The sequence below is a fragment of the Cladosporium halotolerans genome (genome assembly GCF_011745625.1).
Source record: "Cladosporium halotolerans strain TM138-S3 chromosome Unknown Sca35, whole genome shotgun sequence".
Taxonomy (NCBI): domain Eukaryota; kingdom Fungi; phylum Ascomycota; class Dothideomycetes; order Cladosporiales; family Cladosporiaceae; genus Cladosporium; species Cladosporium halotolerans.
In genome coordinates, this window is record NW_027191486.1 from 16,403 (window position 1) to 32,205 (window position 15,803).

General features: G+C 54.7%; 6 protein-coding genes across 6 annotated transcripts; 3 read left to right on the forward strand and 3 right to left on the reverse strand.

Annotated features, from left to right (window-relative positions):
- Positions 1-2,347: 2,347 nt before the first annotated feature.
- Positions 2,348-4,371, reverse strand: WHR41_07552 (uncharacterized protein; the record flags this gene model as incomplete). Its single annotated transcript, XM_069376156.1, has 4 exons — positions 3,891-4,371; positions 3,412-3,838; positions 2,729-3,356; positions 2,348-2,660 (listed from the first exon to the last, which is right to left on the reverse strand). The coding sequence occupies exons 1-4, from the start codon at positions 4,059-4,061 to the stop codon at positions 2,348-2,350; spliced, it is 1,539 nt and encodes a 512-aa protein (XP_069226575.1). The 5' UTR covers positions 4,062-4,371.
- Positions 4,372-4,985: 614 nt separating this feature from the next.
- Positions 4,986-6,830, forward strand: WHR41_07553 (uncharacterized protein). Its single transcript, XM_069376157.1, has 4 exons — positions 4,986-5,295; positions 5,349-5,472; positions 5,528-5,618; positions 5,668-6,830. Exons 1-4 carry the CDS (start codon positions 5,279-5,281, stop codon positions 6,714-6,716), a joined length of 1,281 nt encoding a protein of 426 aa, XP_069226574.1. The 5' UTR covers positions 4,986-5,278; the 3' UTR covers positions 6,717-6,830.
- An 84-nt stretch (positions 6,831-6,914) lies between these two features.
- Positions 6,915-8,227, reverse strand: WHR41_07554 (uncharacterized protein; the record flags this gene model as incomplete). Its single annotated transcript, XM_069376158.1, has 2 exons — positions 6,915-7,673; positions 7,736-8,227. The coding sequence occupies 2 exons, from the start codon at positions 8,225-8,227 to the stop codon at positions 6,915-6,917; spliced, it is 1,251 nt and encodes a 416-aa protein (XP_069226569.1).
- Positions 8,228-8,912: 685 nt separating this feature from the next.
- Positions 8,913-10,784, forward strand: WHR41_07555 (uncharacterized protein). The gene is made up of 5 exons (XM_069376159.1): positions 8,913-9,038; positions 9,103-9,607; positions 9,694-9,988; positions 10,073-10,382; positions 10,440-10,784. Exons 2-5 carry the CDS (start codon positions 9,229-9,231, stop codon positions 10,608-10,610), a joined length of 1,155 nt encoding a protein of 384 aa, XP_069226568.1. The 5' UTR covers positions 8,913-9,038; positions 9,103-9,228; the 3' UTR covers positions 10,611-10,784.
- Positions 10,785-10,866: 82 nt separating this feature from the next.
- On the reverse strand, positions 10,867-14,368 carry WHR41_07556 (uncharacterized protein; the record flags this gene model as incomplete). The annotated part of the gene is made up of 2 exons (XM_069376160.1): positions 10,867-14,024; positions 14,077-14,368. 2 exons carry the CDS (start codon positions 14,366-14,368, stop codon positions 10,867-10,869), a joined length of 3,450 nt encoding a protein of 1,149 aa, XP_069226571.1.
- Positions 14,369-14,799: 431 nt separating this feature from the next.
- WHR41_07557 (uncharacterized protein) lies at positions 14,800-15,749 on the forward strand. The gene is made up of 3 exons (XM_069376161.1): positions 14,800-14,955; positions 15,014-15,161; positions 15,221-15,749. Exons 1-3 carry the CDS (start codon positions 14,906-14,908, stop codon positions 15,362-15,364), a joined length of 342 nt encoding a protein of 113 aa, XP_069226570.1. The 5' UTR covers positions 14,800-14,905; the 3' UTR covers positions 15,365-15,749.
- The last annotated feature ends 54 nt before the right edge of the window (positions 15,750-15,803 follow it).

The following is a 15,803-nucleotide window of genomic DNA, read 5'->3' on the forward strand; positions in this document are numbered from 1 at the left end:
CCATCTGCCGGCGAGTCACGCAAACAACCTAAGCTTGCATCGCGCCCGGTCAGGAGAGCGTGGCGCGAGGGGCAGGCAGGCACATACGCGAAGTGAAGCTCTCCCTCCCTGCCAGCCCTGCTCCCACTCGCCAGCCCTCTACGCAATCACCGTCCCCAAATGTCACCTCTCGCCTCACGGTCCTCACCTCACCTCACCACTACTACTCCCCAGCAGGAAACAATTGCGCCCTGCACGCCCGCCCACGCGCCGATCGGCCACGCGCGCGCTGACCACCGCCTCGGTACGGCAGGCCCATCCGCGCCTCGCCTCGCCGATCCCACCGTGACATCTGCTGTCTTGCCCTCCAAGTGTCTCGTCGCCTCATCAAGCCTCGCTCGTCGCACGTTGAACCACTACCGGGCGCGCCCACCTCAGCCACGGCCCATTTTCTCGAAACGTCCCCGGTGGCCCATCCTCACGCACGACCGTTGCACCCATCTAAAATAAAAACAAAATTACACCCCAATCACCCAGCGCCAGCCCAGCAACCTGCAAATTGCGGAGCGCAGCCTACCCATCGCGCGAGTCAGCGGGCCCCAGCCATGCGCGCGCAACGGCCGCCCGGTCCCACCCTCTCTCTCTCGCAAGAAGCCCCTGGACGGCCGCGCGAAAACGGGGGCCCTCGCTTTGACACCTGAAGACCGAACCGTGGCTCGCGCGGTCTGCCCTACGCGCGCACGCGCGAGCGACTACTCCTGCACGCCGCATATCGACATCTTCTTCCCGTTCGAGCGGGAGGACTACTGTAAGGTAGAAATCGGAGGCCAAGGATCGGGTGATCGCACGGCACGCGTTCTCCGTTGCGGTCGTCTCGCGGTTCGCCGTTCGTTCGTTTCTGCGCGGGCAGCCGGCCAGCCCTACATTTATGTACGCGGCGTCGCGGGTTGAGCTCGACGCTATCTGCTCTGATGAATTATGCTTTGGGGCCCTGAGGCCAGCCAGCCGTGCCGATATGAGCCTCGGGCAAGGCACGCAAGCGGCAGGAGCGTCGTTCGCGAAGTGCAGGTCACATGACCGGGCCGCCATGCGAGGTCGGCTCCTACTCCGAGCTTGTCGCTGCAGGTGTGAGCTGTGCCGCTCGCTCGCTGCTGACCCCTCGCGAAGCTGGAGCTGGGCTGGAGCTCAGCGGAGCTGGCTGACGCTCGCGTATCGGATCGCGTCGCGCGCTTCTTTTCTATCCGACGTGCATGAGCGCGCGCCCCAGCCGGCTCGATAGTTGGCTGTGGTACGTATGTACGTACATGTACATACGGGATCTAGCGATCTCGGCTCGCCAGGAACAATGCTGATGCGGCTGTGTCGCTCGTGCAGGAAGGATTCGGAAGGCTTCCGAGGTTCACTTGTATGAATGGGCGGAATGATGTATAAACCACGGCGGACGTGATGATACAGTATTTGCCTTGTCACGAAGTGCTCGCATTCTCCCATCTCGCGATAACGGCCCAGGACGCACCTATACTGAGGAAAAACCCGTGCTCCACCCGCCAATACCAGATGCACCCCGTCCCACCCTCAAGCCACCCAACCCCAGAACCATGACAGGCACGCCAACGAGAACATAGCTCCTCAAAACTAATGCATACTCCACCTTCCATTCCACACCCACCTCCCACACCAGCTCCACCTCCCCACCAATCCACCCGTTCACGCACCCCAAACCGCAGCAGTATTAAAGCAGCCGCCTGCCGCCACGAAGTATGCTCTCTCGCCCCGGCGGGCCGGGGAGGCATAAACGCAACTGGTGGTGTCTCGTGGACCAACCTGTTGGCTCCGGGCGTGACTTATCCGGTTTCTGCTTTTTTTTTTCTCCTGCCGTGCTGACGTACATATGCATGCAAGCGCAACGCGGGTGGGAGAGCGGTAGCGAGGCGGGTGGATGCACGTCAACAGCTAAGTATGGAAACGGCCCTTCGGCTCGGGTGGAAAGGATGGATGGGTTGTAGGGTAGGATGGTTGGTTGGTTGGTTGGTTGGGCTTGAGGACGGAAGAACGAGGGTGTGTGTACGGTTAGAATCGATAGTGTGACATTGTCCATCATGCCGTGAATTTTTCCAATCGCGGCGTTCGCCGTTTTCGGGCGATGCTAGGCATGCAAAACATTGTTGATAATGAGAGAGAAAAGCCTCCAAAATCGGCTGTCGTTCCTCGCGGACAATCTAGATAGCTCGTGAGAAGTGTAACTCGATCTCCAAAAAAAAAACAAAAAAAAAGTTCATAACTTCATAAAATCATCAACGCATCAAGACATCCAACCCATCCAACGCCCCAAACCCCCAGCCTAGCCCACCCCACTTCCTCCCACCACCTAAGCAGCACCCACCGCCCTCCCCTCCCCACTCAACAAATCCCTATCCATCAGCATAAAACTATCCGACCGCCTACTCTCCACGCCCTCCTTGATACTCTTCCCCTCGACCTGACCCTGCGGCATGCCCAGATTGCTCGCGATCTCGGCGCCCGCCAGCCGGCCGAAAGTCATGCTGCGCAGGCACGAGGTCGCGGGCGGGTACTCGTTGTAGAAAAGGCCGGTCATTTCGCCGGCGGCCCAGAGGCCTGGGATGGGCACGTCGTTGGTGCTGAGGACGCGGGCGTGGAGGTCGGTTTTGACGCCGCCGTAGCTGGTGATGGTCAGTGGACTGGTTAGGAGGGGCGAAAGGGAAGGAGGGATGGGGATTGGGGGGCTTACGTGAAGGTCAGGTTGGACGTCATCGGGTAGCCGTAGAAGGGGGCTTTTTCGATCTTGGAGGCCCAGTTGGTCTTGTTGACTTTCAGCCCGGTGGTGGCTTTGCCGTCGAGTTTCATCAGGTCGAACTCCTTGTCGTTGACGGCGGCGTTGTACTCGTCGACGGTCTTCTTGAGCAGCTTGGGGTCGAGGTGCATTTTGTCAGCCAATTCCTCGATGGTATCGGCTTTCTCCGGCGGCTGGTCAGTCGTGTCGTAGACCCAGGAGCCCTTGAACTTCTGCATGATGTCGTCGTCGGTGACGAAGAAGCACGACATGTTCTGGTCGCGCCAGCATTCCAGCGCGATCATCTCGAAGGTCGCGAAGAGGTGGCGTTTGCCTTCGTCGTAGAAGCGCTCGCAATCTTTGTTGACGACGATGCCGTAGTTGTGGCCCCAGATGACGGCGTCGGGTTTGGTGGCGCGGGTATCGACCAGCTCGCAATGCATGCCGTCGAAGGACCCTGCGGTGCCGGCGCCGACTTCGAGGCACATGCGTAGACCTGCGCCCCTGTTGTATTTCAGGCCGGGAGCAATGAGGGGAAGCTTATGAGAGTCGCGGCCGATGTATCTTGCTAGCATCTCTTGGTTGCCTAGTATCGGCAATGTCAGAACCAGCAAAAGCAATGAATTTGTCTGATAGCGTACCTTCGAAGCCACCGCAAGCCAATACGACGTTCGGAGCAAGCAAGTCATGCAGGAGACCGTCGGTCTTGCGAACCTTCAGACCTTTGATCGCGCCGGACTCTTCGGTCAGCAATCTAATAGCTTCGGTCTCATAGTGGATATCACAATTCTTATAGCCACGGATGTGCTCGAACAGCTTCGCGATGATTGCCTTTCCGCCGCCCTCGGGGAAGACAAAGTGCTGTGCAGTCTTGAATTCCAGAAGAACATTTGGCTCATCGTGGTGGACCCATTTTACACCACGCTCCTGAAGGTACTTTGCAGAGATGGGCGCTTCTCTCTCAAGCTTGTGGCAGTACTCCTCATCAGCCATGCCGTTGCTGACGAGTCGCATCTCCTTGACCCAGTCCGAGTCGAAGTTCAAGTCCTTGTCGAGGCGGAGGTACGCCTTTTGTGACTGTTAACACTGTCCTCGAAGGGCTCAGAATGATCGGACGTACCATCGTCCACTTGCTAGCGCCCGACCTCTCTCCTTCCTTGCCGACTTCCACGAGCGCCACTTTACCTGGCTTGTTGTTCTTGGCACATTCCTCCAGGAAGCTCAGCGTAGCCATACAGCCCGCGAAGCCGCTACCAACGACGACAAGATCATAGTCCGAACTAGAAGCCATGTTGTCAATGAGCTTGAATGATATTTGCCGGAAATATCAGCCACCCTGAAACCGAGTACCAGGAACCGATGATACCAATACGCGTCTCTCAGGCTCTTAATATACCTTGTCCTTGCTCCACCTCAATCGAGCTCCTGATGTCCGAGGAGCTCGCATGCGGGGTTTGGGTCGATCATGGACTGTTCCTGAGATTCAGGGTGTCTCGCCACTCCTTTGGCAGATCTTTCTGACAGTCCTAAAGCTGCTCATCGATGTCTTCTGGACCGGAATATGCTTTGAGGAAGTTGCGGGGTAAGTTCACTATAGCACTATAGGTAGCTTCTCCAGAAGCGAAGCTGAGCTCCAATGTATAATTCCCGATGGTGCACAATTGCTGGACCGTGATGGCATGCCCTTTGCAGCCTTGCAGGTTGGGAACATTGCTTTATGGGATCCTTTGAGCGATTCGAGACGCAATGGTGGGGTCATTTTCTTACAAGAATGCATCAAGCACTACAGTTGGAAAATAAGCTATGGGAGCCCCTGGAGAGTCCCTCTGCACCGGACGTTCCGGAAATAGCTCAAACGTGTAGCCATCCTCTCGTGACGAAGGATCAGATGATTTAGGGTCCCCGGGTATAACGCACGGCTAGAAGCAAAGTGGGACAGGTAGAAGACCGGTGCCTGTCGAACTGCCACTAACCTCAAGGCGAGGAAACCCACACTCCTCGACTTGACGTGGTTTCCCACCAGATCATAGCGCTGGGCTTGTCCATGATTAGCTTATTATGACCTAGGTAGCATTATTATTAGTCGTGCGTACCAACAATTAGTGTTGTTCGGCTTGAGCAGCCGCGGTGTGATGGAGCACGGGTCGGCCCGCCAGCCGATTATAGCGAGTGCATCATCGCGAACTTTGTCGCATTGCGCGAGCCATCAGATTGGCCGTTTCGACGTCAACCACCAGCCCAGACCAACTGCAACGACTACCGCACCCTTTTTTCACGCCTTGCATACCCCAAGGAAAGCAGTATTACGCCACCCAAGCAGATAGCCGATTACCGCGCGCCACAACAGGCCACGCCGAAGCCCACTATCGAATCGCCGCAGCCTCACGCGCAATCTCGAAGGGGGAAGAGTCAACCGGAGAACTGTTCAAGAAAAAGCGCGGGAAGGATATCGCGGGGTGACAAGAAGCCGGAACTTACCCAGAAGCGCCGCTAGGCGCGGCCCTGAAGATGAGTGACTTGGACAAGTATGGACACGCGACCAGATACGCGATACGGCTGGTGTTCTGACTAGGCGCAGGCATATTGAGCAGCTACGAGCATGTCGTCCGATACCAGAGGCCCAAGTGCGCGAAGTATGCTACAAGGCGCGAGAATTGCTTATCGAAGAGGGTAATGTGGTGGGCGTGGATGCGCCGGTGACGGTATGTTTGCTACACGGCATCTGTCTGGATTGTCGCTGACCTGGTCTGGTGGTAGATATGTGGTGACATTCACGGGCAATTTCATGACCTGATGGAGTTGTTTCGCGTGGGCGGAGATGTGCCCGACACCAACTATCTTTTCATGGGTACGCTTTCGCGAATACCACAAGGCAGAGCTGCGCTGACTTGTCGCAGGCGACTTTGTCGACCGCGGATTCTACTCGCTAGAGTCTTTCCTTCTACTTCTTTGCCTCAAAGTTCGATACCCTGACCGCATTACCCTTATTCGGGGAAATCACGAATCACGACAGATAACGACAGTCTACGGTTTCTACGACGAGTGTTTGCGCAAATACGGCAGCGCCAACGTATGGAGATATTGCTGCGAAGTCTTCGACTACCTGGCGCTCGGCGCTCTCGTCTCCGGCGCAGCCACTGATCTCGAACCCACCGACTCCTCATTTGCTGCCGAGCCCTCGCAAACACAGAATTCGATGTCCGAAGACCAGGCCGAATGGGAGATCGAAGTTCTCAATTCCACCGGCCAGGTCATGAACCGATACCCGCGCGTGCGAACACAGAACGAATTCTCACAACTATCAAACCCACCGTCTTCTCCCGGCCAATCCCCCTCACGCTCCGGACCACCGGGCTCCGGCGCGTCAAGTTCAGCGAAAGGCTCGAGTGGCAACTCGGGGGGAGCGGTCTTGTGTGTCCACGGCGGTCTTTCGCCTTTAATCGATAGCATCGACAAAATCCGGCTTCTCGACCGCAAACAAGAAGTGCCACACGAAGGCGCCATGTGCGATCTGCTGTGGTCGGATCCAGACGAAATCGACGGCTGGGGCCTCTCGCCCCGCGGCGCCGGTTTCCTCTTCGGCGCCGACATCGTCAAATGCTTCAACCACAAGAACGACCTCAGTCTCATCTGCCGAGCACATCAGCTCGTCATGGAGGGCTTCAAGGAGATGTTCGACAGCTCCATCGTCACAGTATGGAGTGCTCCCAACTATTGCTACCGCTGCGGCAATGTGGCTGCTATTCTCGAGCTGGGCGAGGATGGCTCGAATGCAGGGTACAGCGCGCGTGGTAACGGCGATGCAAACCGCTCGCAGGGCGTGCTGCAGCCCAAGGATCAGGAGAGGGCATTAGGGCCTGGCAGGCGGTACAGAGTCTTCGAGGCGGCACCGCAGGACTCGAGAGGCATGCCTGCGAAGAAACCAGTGGCGGATTACTTCCTGTAGATTGCGGCGTGCAGGCTGAGTATATGTGCATACTCCTGGGAAGCTGATGTATGCATTATAGAGTAGTCATACCTTATTTGAACAAACGCACCATGTCAAGCGCCAACCAAGAAATCTTAGAGAGACAGAATTGACCAAAGCTAAGACCCACGAAAGGAACCGACAAAGGAACTGTTACTTTTCTATCGATGTGATCTATCAAGGCGTCGGACTCTGCTGATGCGTGCTCGTCGCATTACTCCTCTGCGACGACTTCCGCCCACTCCACCGACTCCCAGACCACGAGAACCCAGCACTCGACCCACGCGCCTTCACCTCCTCAGGTACATTACCACCCCGATCTTCCTGGTTAAGCAGCCCACCAACATCCTGGAACGTGACCTCAAAATCTCTCGAATACGCGATACTGTTGCTCGAGTGCTTAGAATTAACCAGCGAAGCTCTGTGACTCTCCCCTCGTGAGGACACGGGCACATGTTCAGCAGTCGCGAACGAGATGCCCCTCTCCGGCCTCAGCTGGAGTCTGTGGACCCCATAGCCGTAATCCGCACTCCCTCGCGGGCTCGTGGGAACGCCTGTATCCTTCCGCATTGTCGGCCTCTGCACAGGGAGGATCGAAGTCCTCGGTCTGCCTAGGATCCCGCTCGCGAATACCGAGAAGAACGGTTTGGCGCAAGGTACCGTGGCGGAGATGACGCTGATCTGACACGCGAACAGTGACATGACTTGCAGTCTGACGACTACGGCGGCAGGGTCGGAGCTGAAGACGCTGGAGTGGAGGATGGGCAGTCGTACGGCGCTGGGCGGAATGATGAAGAGCCGGCAGGCGAAGGCGATGAGGACTTTGGCTTTCGTTTTGCGCGACATGGGGATGCCCCAGACTAGTCGGACTGCACCAGCGAAGAGGGCGAGCTCCAGGACCCAGGAAAGCACTGCGGTGGCGAGCCTATGGCCCCACTTGATAGAAGTAAAGTCAGAAATAGGTCTTGCAAATGTGGACGCGGCAAGAGTGAGCTTACTCGGTCATGGCAATGTTTCCTAGACGAGGTGTCCCACGGATGAGGATAGCTGCACTGGAAGACCGCCGAAACCTGCGCCTGGATCAACCACATGGTCATGGCTACCATCAGCGCGTAAGCCACCGCGAGGTGCTCTCTTGTCCTGGTGATGCGAGCTAGCAAGAAGCATGCCGAGATCTTGGAGAAATAGCCGGCGAAAGTGAGCAAGAAGCCATTGACCCAGCCGATGATGGCCAGGTTGTTCTTCTCCACGGATGATAGATGGCGGAGTCGGAAGCCTAAGCCCAGAAAGACTTGCACCACGACAATCACCGAGTAGAAGAGCCCAAAGACGGTGCTTATCGCGCATGCCCAGTCATCTTTGCCAAATGGTCCGTTGACTTTGAGACGAAGGAATAAGCGGATGGCGAAGACTAAGATGAGATAGATAGCGGAGGTCACGGCGAGTACGATGACATACGCTGGTCCGGTCTCCAATCCGAAAGCAGGCATCAATCGGCTTGAATGACTAGTTTCATTTCCTAGGGGTGTAAAGGAGCTAGGCTGTGGAGAACATTCTGAAGTGAAGCTAGTCAAGCAATGAGCAGGCCCTCCCATGGTTCTTTCCGGCTACGTCTCTAGGATATCGTGCGCAAGTTTTGGTCCGTCGGGCTCAGGTGATGTACCTTGTAGTGTATCCGGAAGTCGAATCTCGCGTGGCGCAGTATAGACGCACATGCACACAAGGGAGGAAGGGGCATCCTCGCAACTCGGTCCGACTTGCTCGGCGAAGAAGAACAAGATAAGCGCATGTGGTTATCGCATCAGAACGCACTCACAATCAACAACCCTCCCTCAAACTCCATACCCATTTACTATAGCCTAGCCTCGGCAGTCTCGTATCATTCACTCAATAATCCTATCTGGCAGAGCCGTATGGAGCACCTGTAATCCATCCATTGCGATCATGGCCGACACAATCAAGCAACGGTCAATCTCGACCCGGCCGGAAAGCCCTATTCGATTTCGAAATGTTTTCGACGGAGAAGACGAAAAGGACCATGACGGTAATCATCATGACAAGATGGATATGCAGCGGATGGGAAAACCGCAGCAGCTCAAACGAAACTTCGAGATGGTCTCCACTATCGGCTTCACGTCATGTGTCATGGGGTCCGTTACTCCTCAAGTTGTCCGCGATAGAAGCTGACTTGTTCGCAGAACGTAGGAAGTGCTTTTGGCAACAAGTGGTGTCAGCATGAAGAATGGCGGTCTTCCTGGCCTCTTCTGGTCTATGGTTTAGGTGACAATCGGACAATTCTTTGTAGGCCTTTTCAGCCCTAGAAAAGCCGTCCAAGCATTAACTTTCCATGCTGATCGCTCAACAGGTAGTGCTCTCACTGGCAGAGTTGGCATCCTCCGCACCTACTGCTGGTGGACAATACCACTGGGTTTCTGAGTACGCCCCAGTCCGATGGCAGCGAGTTCTGTCCTACTGCTCTGGATGGCTTGGTATGGTGTCATGGCAGAGCATGATTGTCATCGACTGTTACATGGTTGCCGACATCATCCAGGCAGTTGTCCAGATTGCCCGGCCAGATTATGTCGCCACACGGTGGCGTGGGACGTTACTTACCATGGCTACTGGACTCGTTGTTTCTTCTTTCCATATTCTGTTAGCGAGCCATCTCTCCTGGTGCGAAGGCGTCTTTGCCACAATCCACTTCTTTGCCTTCGTTCCAGTTCTGGTGGGGCTCTTCGTCCTTGCTCCAAAACAGAGAGCGGCCGACGTCTTCCTCAATTTCACCGACGTCCACGGGAACTGGCCCGATAGGAGCATCGCAGTGCTAGTTGGCCAAGTGTCGAACTTTTTTGTCATGCTTGGAAGTGATGGTAAGATCCGCACGACGCAATCCATGAGTGGCTCACATCCGTATCTGGCGCTACTTTGTTGACACAGGTTGCTGATGTACGAACAGGCGTTGCTCATTTAGCAGAAGAAATTGAAGACGCGGGAATCATTCTTCCGCGGAGCATGCTCTACTCCTACTTTGTCAATGCCCCATTGACAGTACTGATGGCCGCGGTCTTCTGCTTCAGCGTCACCTCACTTCCGAAAGCGCTCGCAAGCCCGATGCCTTTCGTCACTGTGTTCCATGATGTGTTCCAAGAGCGAGATGCCGCAATCGCATTCTCAGCTGTTGTCTTGGCCCTGGTGACCATGGTTGCAGTGAGCGCCCTGGCGGCAACCTCACGCCAGATTTTCGCCTTTGCGTAAGTCTTGCGGTGCCTGACATACCCGCCAGCACAATGGAAGGGCAAAACCGACATAGACTCGAGCGCTGACTACGTTCTCAGTCGTGATAAAGGCCTTCCATATTCGGACTGGCTCGCAACGATCGATGGCCGCTTTGACGTGCCCGTCAACACCATTATCATCACCTTCCTTTTCACATGCTGCATGTCCCTAATCAACCTAGGCAGCAAAGTCGCCTTCGAAGCCATGCTCAGCCTTGCAACCGTCGCACTAATGGCAACATACCTGATCTCAATTGGCTGTGTTCTCCTGAAACGAGTGCGAGGCGAGCCACTTCCGCCCGCGCGGTGGTCTTTGGGCCGCTACGGAACGGCTGTCAATGCGATTGCTGTGGTTCATACCGCTTGGTCGGTGAGTCTGCCTCAATCCAGTAATAGTAGGTCATAGCCCACTGACATCGTCTTGCAGTTCTTCTGGGCCTTCTGGCCCTCGACATCTGACGTCCACAGTGGCACCTTCAACTGGTCATGCGTGCTGTTCTTGATCTTCCTTGCATGCGCATTATTGACTTACCACCTTCACGCGAAGCACACCTACGAAGGACCAGCTTCTTACATCACGGCACGGGAGGAAGAATAAGGGACTGCTACAAGGGAGGCATTGCGCGAAGACATCCTTGATTGAATTGAGACCTACCGGCTAGTGCTTGCATGATGTCCCGCTTTTTTCTGTCGCCTAAGAACCTCCTGCAGAAAAGAAATTGGCACCCACCTGAACCTACCTTGCAGTCGAGCACGATGAAAGGGAAGCTTCCAAAGTGACAGCATCTCAGGTTATTTCAACTGCCGACCATTATTTCTTTCCCAAGGCAGCGGCCCAGCGGCACTGAGCTGATTTACTGGGAAAAGTAGTCGAGCTTCGGCTTCTTCGACATCTGCATAGTGGCGTCCGTCGGGGTCTTCGCCTCAGAGACAGTAGCCGGCGTATGAGGACCAGAATCCGCGGAGGATGCGGCGGCAATAGCAACAGCCGTGAACCGCTCGTAGTCCTTCTCGATGCGCAGTTTCTCTTTCTGCATGTGCTGAAAATCACTGTTCGGATCGTTCTCCCAGTGCCTAACACAGACATGACAATCAACAAAGAAGCCGTGGTTGGTGTGATAGCCCAGCATTTCCAATTCCGGAATGGATTCGTCGATCAAGCGAGCTGTATCCCATTGAAGACAATCCTCGCAGAATCCCTTCTCACACCAACGGCAGCGATACATCAGGCCGCCGGCTTCGGTCGTCTTCTTCGTGCAGTCGAAGCATTCATGCTGAGGGCAATAGAAGTTGCCGGAAGAGATTCCCGCTTTGCCCTGCATTTCCTTGCTCAGGCAATCAACGTGGTAGCTGCGAGGGCAGCCACTGCAGCAGACGAGATCGCCACCGTCCCAGCAGACTTGACAATGGTCCTGGCTGGTGATTGGTTTCTTCTTCGCCTTCTTAGGCTCAGCAAGACGCGGGTCCTTTCCAGCAAAAGTAGGCACAGCCTCCCAATCAGCACATTCCATACTTTCCTTATTGATTGCAAAGCCATCTACCATTACGGTAGTGTTCTTGCCCAAACGGCGGTCAGCATGGTTGAGATCCAGGGGCGCACCCACAGCCGAAGCAGCTTTGCCATGGTGTCTCTTGCCTTCGAAAATCGCTGTCTCGACCTTCTCAACGTTGTTGAGCCAAGCCTCCTCGTCAACATCAGGCTTCGCATCGGTATCCAGGTTGGTGGCAAGCGGATCCTGCTGTCTATCCTTGCACTTTTCCAGCGTTGTCTCCCAGTCCCAACCGATCATCTCGTTGACATCGATCTCTGGAGTCACAAGAGTCTGCGCGCCGCGGCGAATCAGAGACTTAAGCTCAGACTTGTCAAGTTGCGGCGTGTCATCTTCGCCAGAGAAATCCTCGCCATGCTTGCGCTTGTTGCTCTGGCGGTCGGTGTGCAAGTTGCGCATGTTCCCAGTGACCTTGACAGACAAGTACATTTTCTTGCGAATGCGGCTCATCATCTGTTCTTCGACCGTGCCTTGAGTGCACAGCTTGTAAACGGTGACTTTCTGGGTTTGACCGATGCGATGCGAACGTGCCTCTGCCTGCAAAGTGACCTGCGGGTTCCAGTCTTCGTCCATGAATACCACCTCGGTGGCAGGTGTGAGGTTGATACCAAGACCACCGGCTCTAGTAGAAAGAAGCATGATGTTGCAGTTGGACTTCGGATCGTTGAACATGCGGATCGCAAGATTTCTCTTCGCGCGGACCGTGCTACCGTCAAGCCTCAAGTACTTGAGCGAGCCGGAACCGCTAGCGTTGCGAATGAACGCAAGGAGATCTTCGATAATATCCAGGGTCCTCGTCCAACCAGAGAAAATGAGGATCTTCTTTCCTTGCTTGATGACCAACTCTTGCAACAACTTATCAAGGACAATGAACTTACCGGAAGCAATGCGCACGTGATTCCCGATCACGTACGGCTCAGGGCATGATCCAGGTAGCAGATACGGGTGAGAGCAGGCCTTGCGCAGCTGAACGAGCAAGTTCATCAGCTTGCGGTAATCCTTGTCGGATGATTCTGACGCCTGCATAGCATCGACCATGATGTTCTTGCTGTCGGCCCAGATGTCGAGGTTGCCAGTATTCGAGGCGCCGTTCTGCGCGAGCGTCGGCTTCTGATCATCCGCGCTCGTTTGCTTCACATCCTCTTCCGCCTTGACCTTACTGGCTTTGAACAAGTCTTCCAGTAGCAAAGTGTCGACTTTTGTTAGAAGTCGAGTATACCAAAATCTCTGCATCGGCGTGAGCGGAACGAACAGCAGGACCTCTTCCTTCGGCTCTAGGTCAAGATCCACACCTGGGCTGCTCTTCATGCGCCTTAGCATAATGAGCTCGAGTAAGCGGCGGGCGCTGTCCATGAACGATGTGGACGCTCTTCCTTTCGTCAGGTCGAACGCCTGCTGAAATCCTGTGGCAGTATCGGCGGTGAACACCTCGGGAAACAGCCAGTGCAACAGCGACCATAGCTCTTGAAGGTTGTTCTGAAGCGGAGTTCCGGTCAAGATGAGGCGATGTTCGGCTTGCAGTGATTGCAGTGAGGTTGCCACATTCGTCCTCTCAGACTTGATCTTGTGTCCCTCGTCCAGAACAACGTAGCGCCAAACGAAAGCACTCTTGAACCAAGCCTGTTCAGACACGAACATTTCGTACGACGTGATGACAACGTCTACCGGGTTCGGATCCTCAGACAGGTCGATTGCATCGTTTTTGGACGTGCCCTTGGTTTGAACTCCGTATCTATCGATAGCACCGAGAATCTCCCGCTTCAAACGGTCGCGTACTTGTTTCGTGCCGTGGAAAGTGATAGCTTTCAGTTCCGGGACCCACTTGGCCACCTCGGTAGTCCACGAAGGGAGGACACTGAGCGGGCAGATAACCAGAAAGGGTCTTTCTTCTTCCGAGGTCACCGGATCGGTGACCTTCAAGTATTGAAACAAGGACAGTGTCTGCAGGGTCTTTCCGAGTCCCATTTCATCGCCCAAGACAGCTGACATGCCGTTGCGATACATGTGAACCAGGAATGACAAGCCCTCCATTTGGTACGGCTTTACGATGGCTTTGATCCCTGTCGGCTGTGGCGATAGCGGATCTTTGGGAACGATCTCGGGATCTTGACCGTTGATCGCACGCTGTTTCTCCAGTCTTGCAATGTAATTGCTTGCTGGGAGAAGCGGTACAAAGAATTCCTTGTGCGCTAGTAGAAAGGTGTCGCGCTTTGGCTTAGTTTGGCTTGCAATCTCATTTCTGATGAGATTGCGGGCAGTGGCGCGCTTCTTAGACTCCATTGGCGAAATACCGGTGCTAGGCGTTTTGGTAGTGAAAGGGTTGTTGGCGTCGGAGGCTATGGATTTCTTGTAGGTCCGATGGGTTATCGCGTAGCTGACAGTTTGCCTAGCGGCGCGCGTTGGCAATTGGCGAGTGGTAGGTACGGCTGGAACTGGAGCGCTGCCTTGCGGAGCGCCCGCAGCTTTGGCCTCTGTTAGTCGTCATTTTCCCTATATAGATAAGCTCAAACTTACCAGTGGCAGAGCCCTCAGAGGTCAAGGTCCCAGTGGTATCAATATTGGCCTTCGCGGGCGTTGGAGACTTAGGCAAGCTGGCGAAGCTCAATGGGCTTTCGCTGCTCACGCTGCTGGCCTTGTCGATCTGATGCTGCATTTCCTTCCTCATTTTGCTGACCGAAGCTGGCGAGGGTGAGGCACCAAAGGCGACGAGAAGATCCGAAAGCTTGGTAGGAGTCCTGGGTGTCCTTGGAGGAGACGCGCCAATGGACGCAGCCTTGCGCTGGTCGGGAGACTGTGAGTTCTCCATAGTCGTCAATTGTTCACAGTATGTCGGTGTGCGGAGTTAGAAGAAGAAAACCGCGAACCATCACGAGTAGCCACGATAAGGCATGCATGCATTTTGGCATGTGATACTCGTCACATTTGACATGTGCCTTACTGAGGGCGACTTTACCATGTCGACGACGTGTTGCTACAGCCTACATTGTGGTGATAATGGTTCAATTGGAACAATAGAGTATGACTTTGACTTACAAGCGGATCTTTACTGTTTCTAAATGCACATACATATGCATTGGATTGCTGAAATAAGAGATGCCAACTGAAGTGAACGGTTTCCTCGACTGTGAAGTGTAGAGCCTCGCGGATGTCTCCGGCGCGTGGTTGCCTGAGGCTTCAAGGCCCTTGACTCAGCCGAACTACAAATAGCGACAACGACCTCAACCTCAATACTCCCCTGCGCCTTGCGACCGCCTCCTGGCTCCAGAACAGCTTTACCAGACAACTCCGGGCTTGCCAGGAGGTACCATAGGCAGACAGAAGTACCCCTTGGACGACCGACAACATGGCTACCGCAACCAACGCTACCTTCTACGAGCTGTACCGTAGCTCTTCGTAAGCATACATCTGTGGAGCGCAATTTTCCTTCAGACAACTGACTGAGAACGCACAGTATTGGTCTCGCCCTTGCCGACACGCTCGATGACTTGATCTCGTCCCGCCGCATCGAGCCGCAGCTCGCAATGCGCATTCTCCAGAACTTCGACCAGAGCATCTCGACCGTGTTGGGGGACAAGGTGAAAGCTAGGATGACATTCAAGGTATGAACACATCTAGTTGCGATGCCTGAATTGTGACATGGCGCTGACAAGTCGCGCAGGGACACCTCGACACGTACCGCTTCTGCGACGAAGTCTGGACTTTCATCATCAAGGATGTCAAGTTCAAGCTGGATAACACCCACAACGTCGAGGCAGAGAAGGTTAAGATCGTCGCCTGCCAGAGCAAGGAGAAGGCTCAGTGAGCCCGTTGCTTGAGAGACGGATGGGAAAGTTAAGACCATGCTACGAAAAGTCCAATTTCAAGGGAGGATGGTATACGACAACATCGTGGCGGACGATGTGAATATTGGCCGCTGAAACATAGAGCGGGCTCCTGTCTTCCGTATCGCCGGCACCGAGCGAATACCTTCAACAAGACTCAGAACGGAGTGGCACAGCATAAGAATATAATAAGCTGCTCGGTAGACAAGCACTGCCCTACGGTTTCATCAATGAAGCTTAAACGGACACATGTGTGCAGCGAAGGGGGAGCAGAGACTAGAACAAGATAATGATACCCATGCAGACCACGTCAATCAGAGATGAAATGAACCAAGAGATTGAATCGAGAGCGTTCCAAGTGACAAAGTTCCTCCTCCATCACATTCATTTATTCATTAGCTTCTTCAGAAACATCCTTTT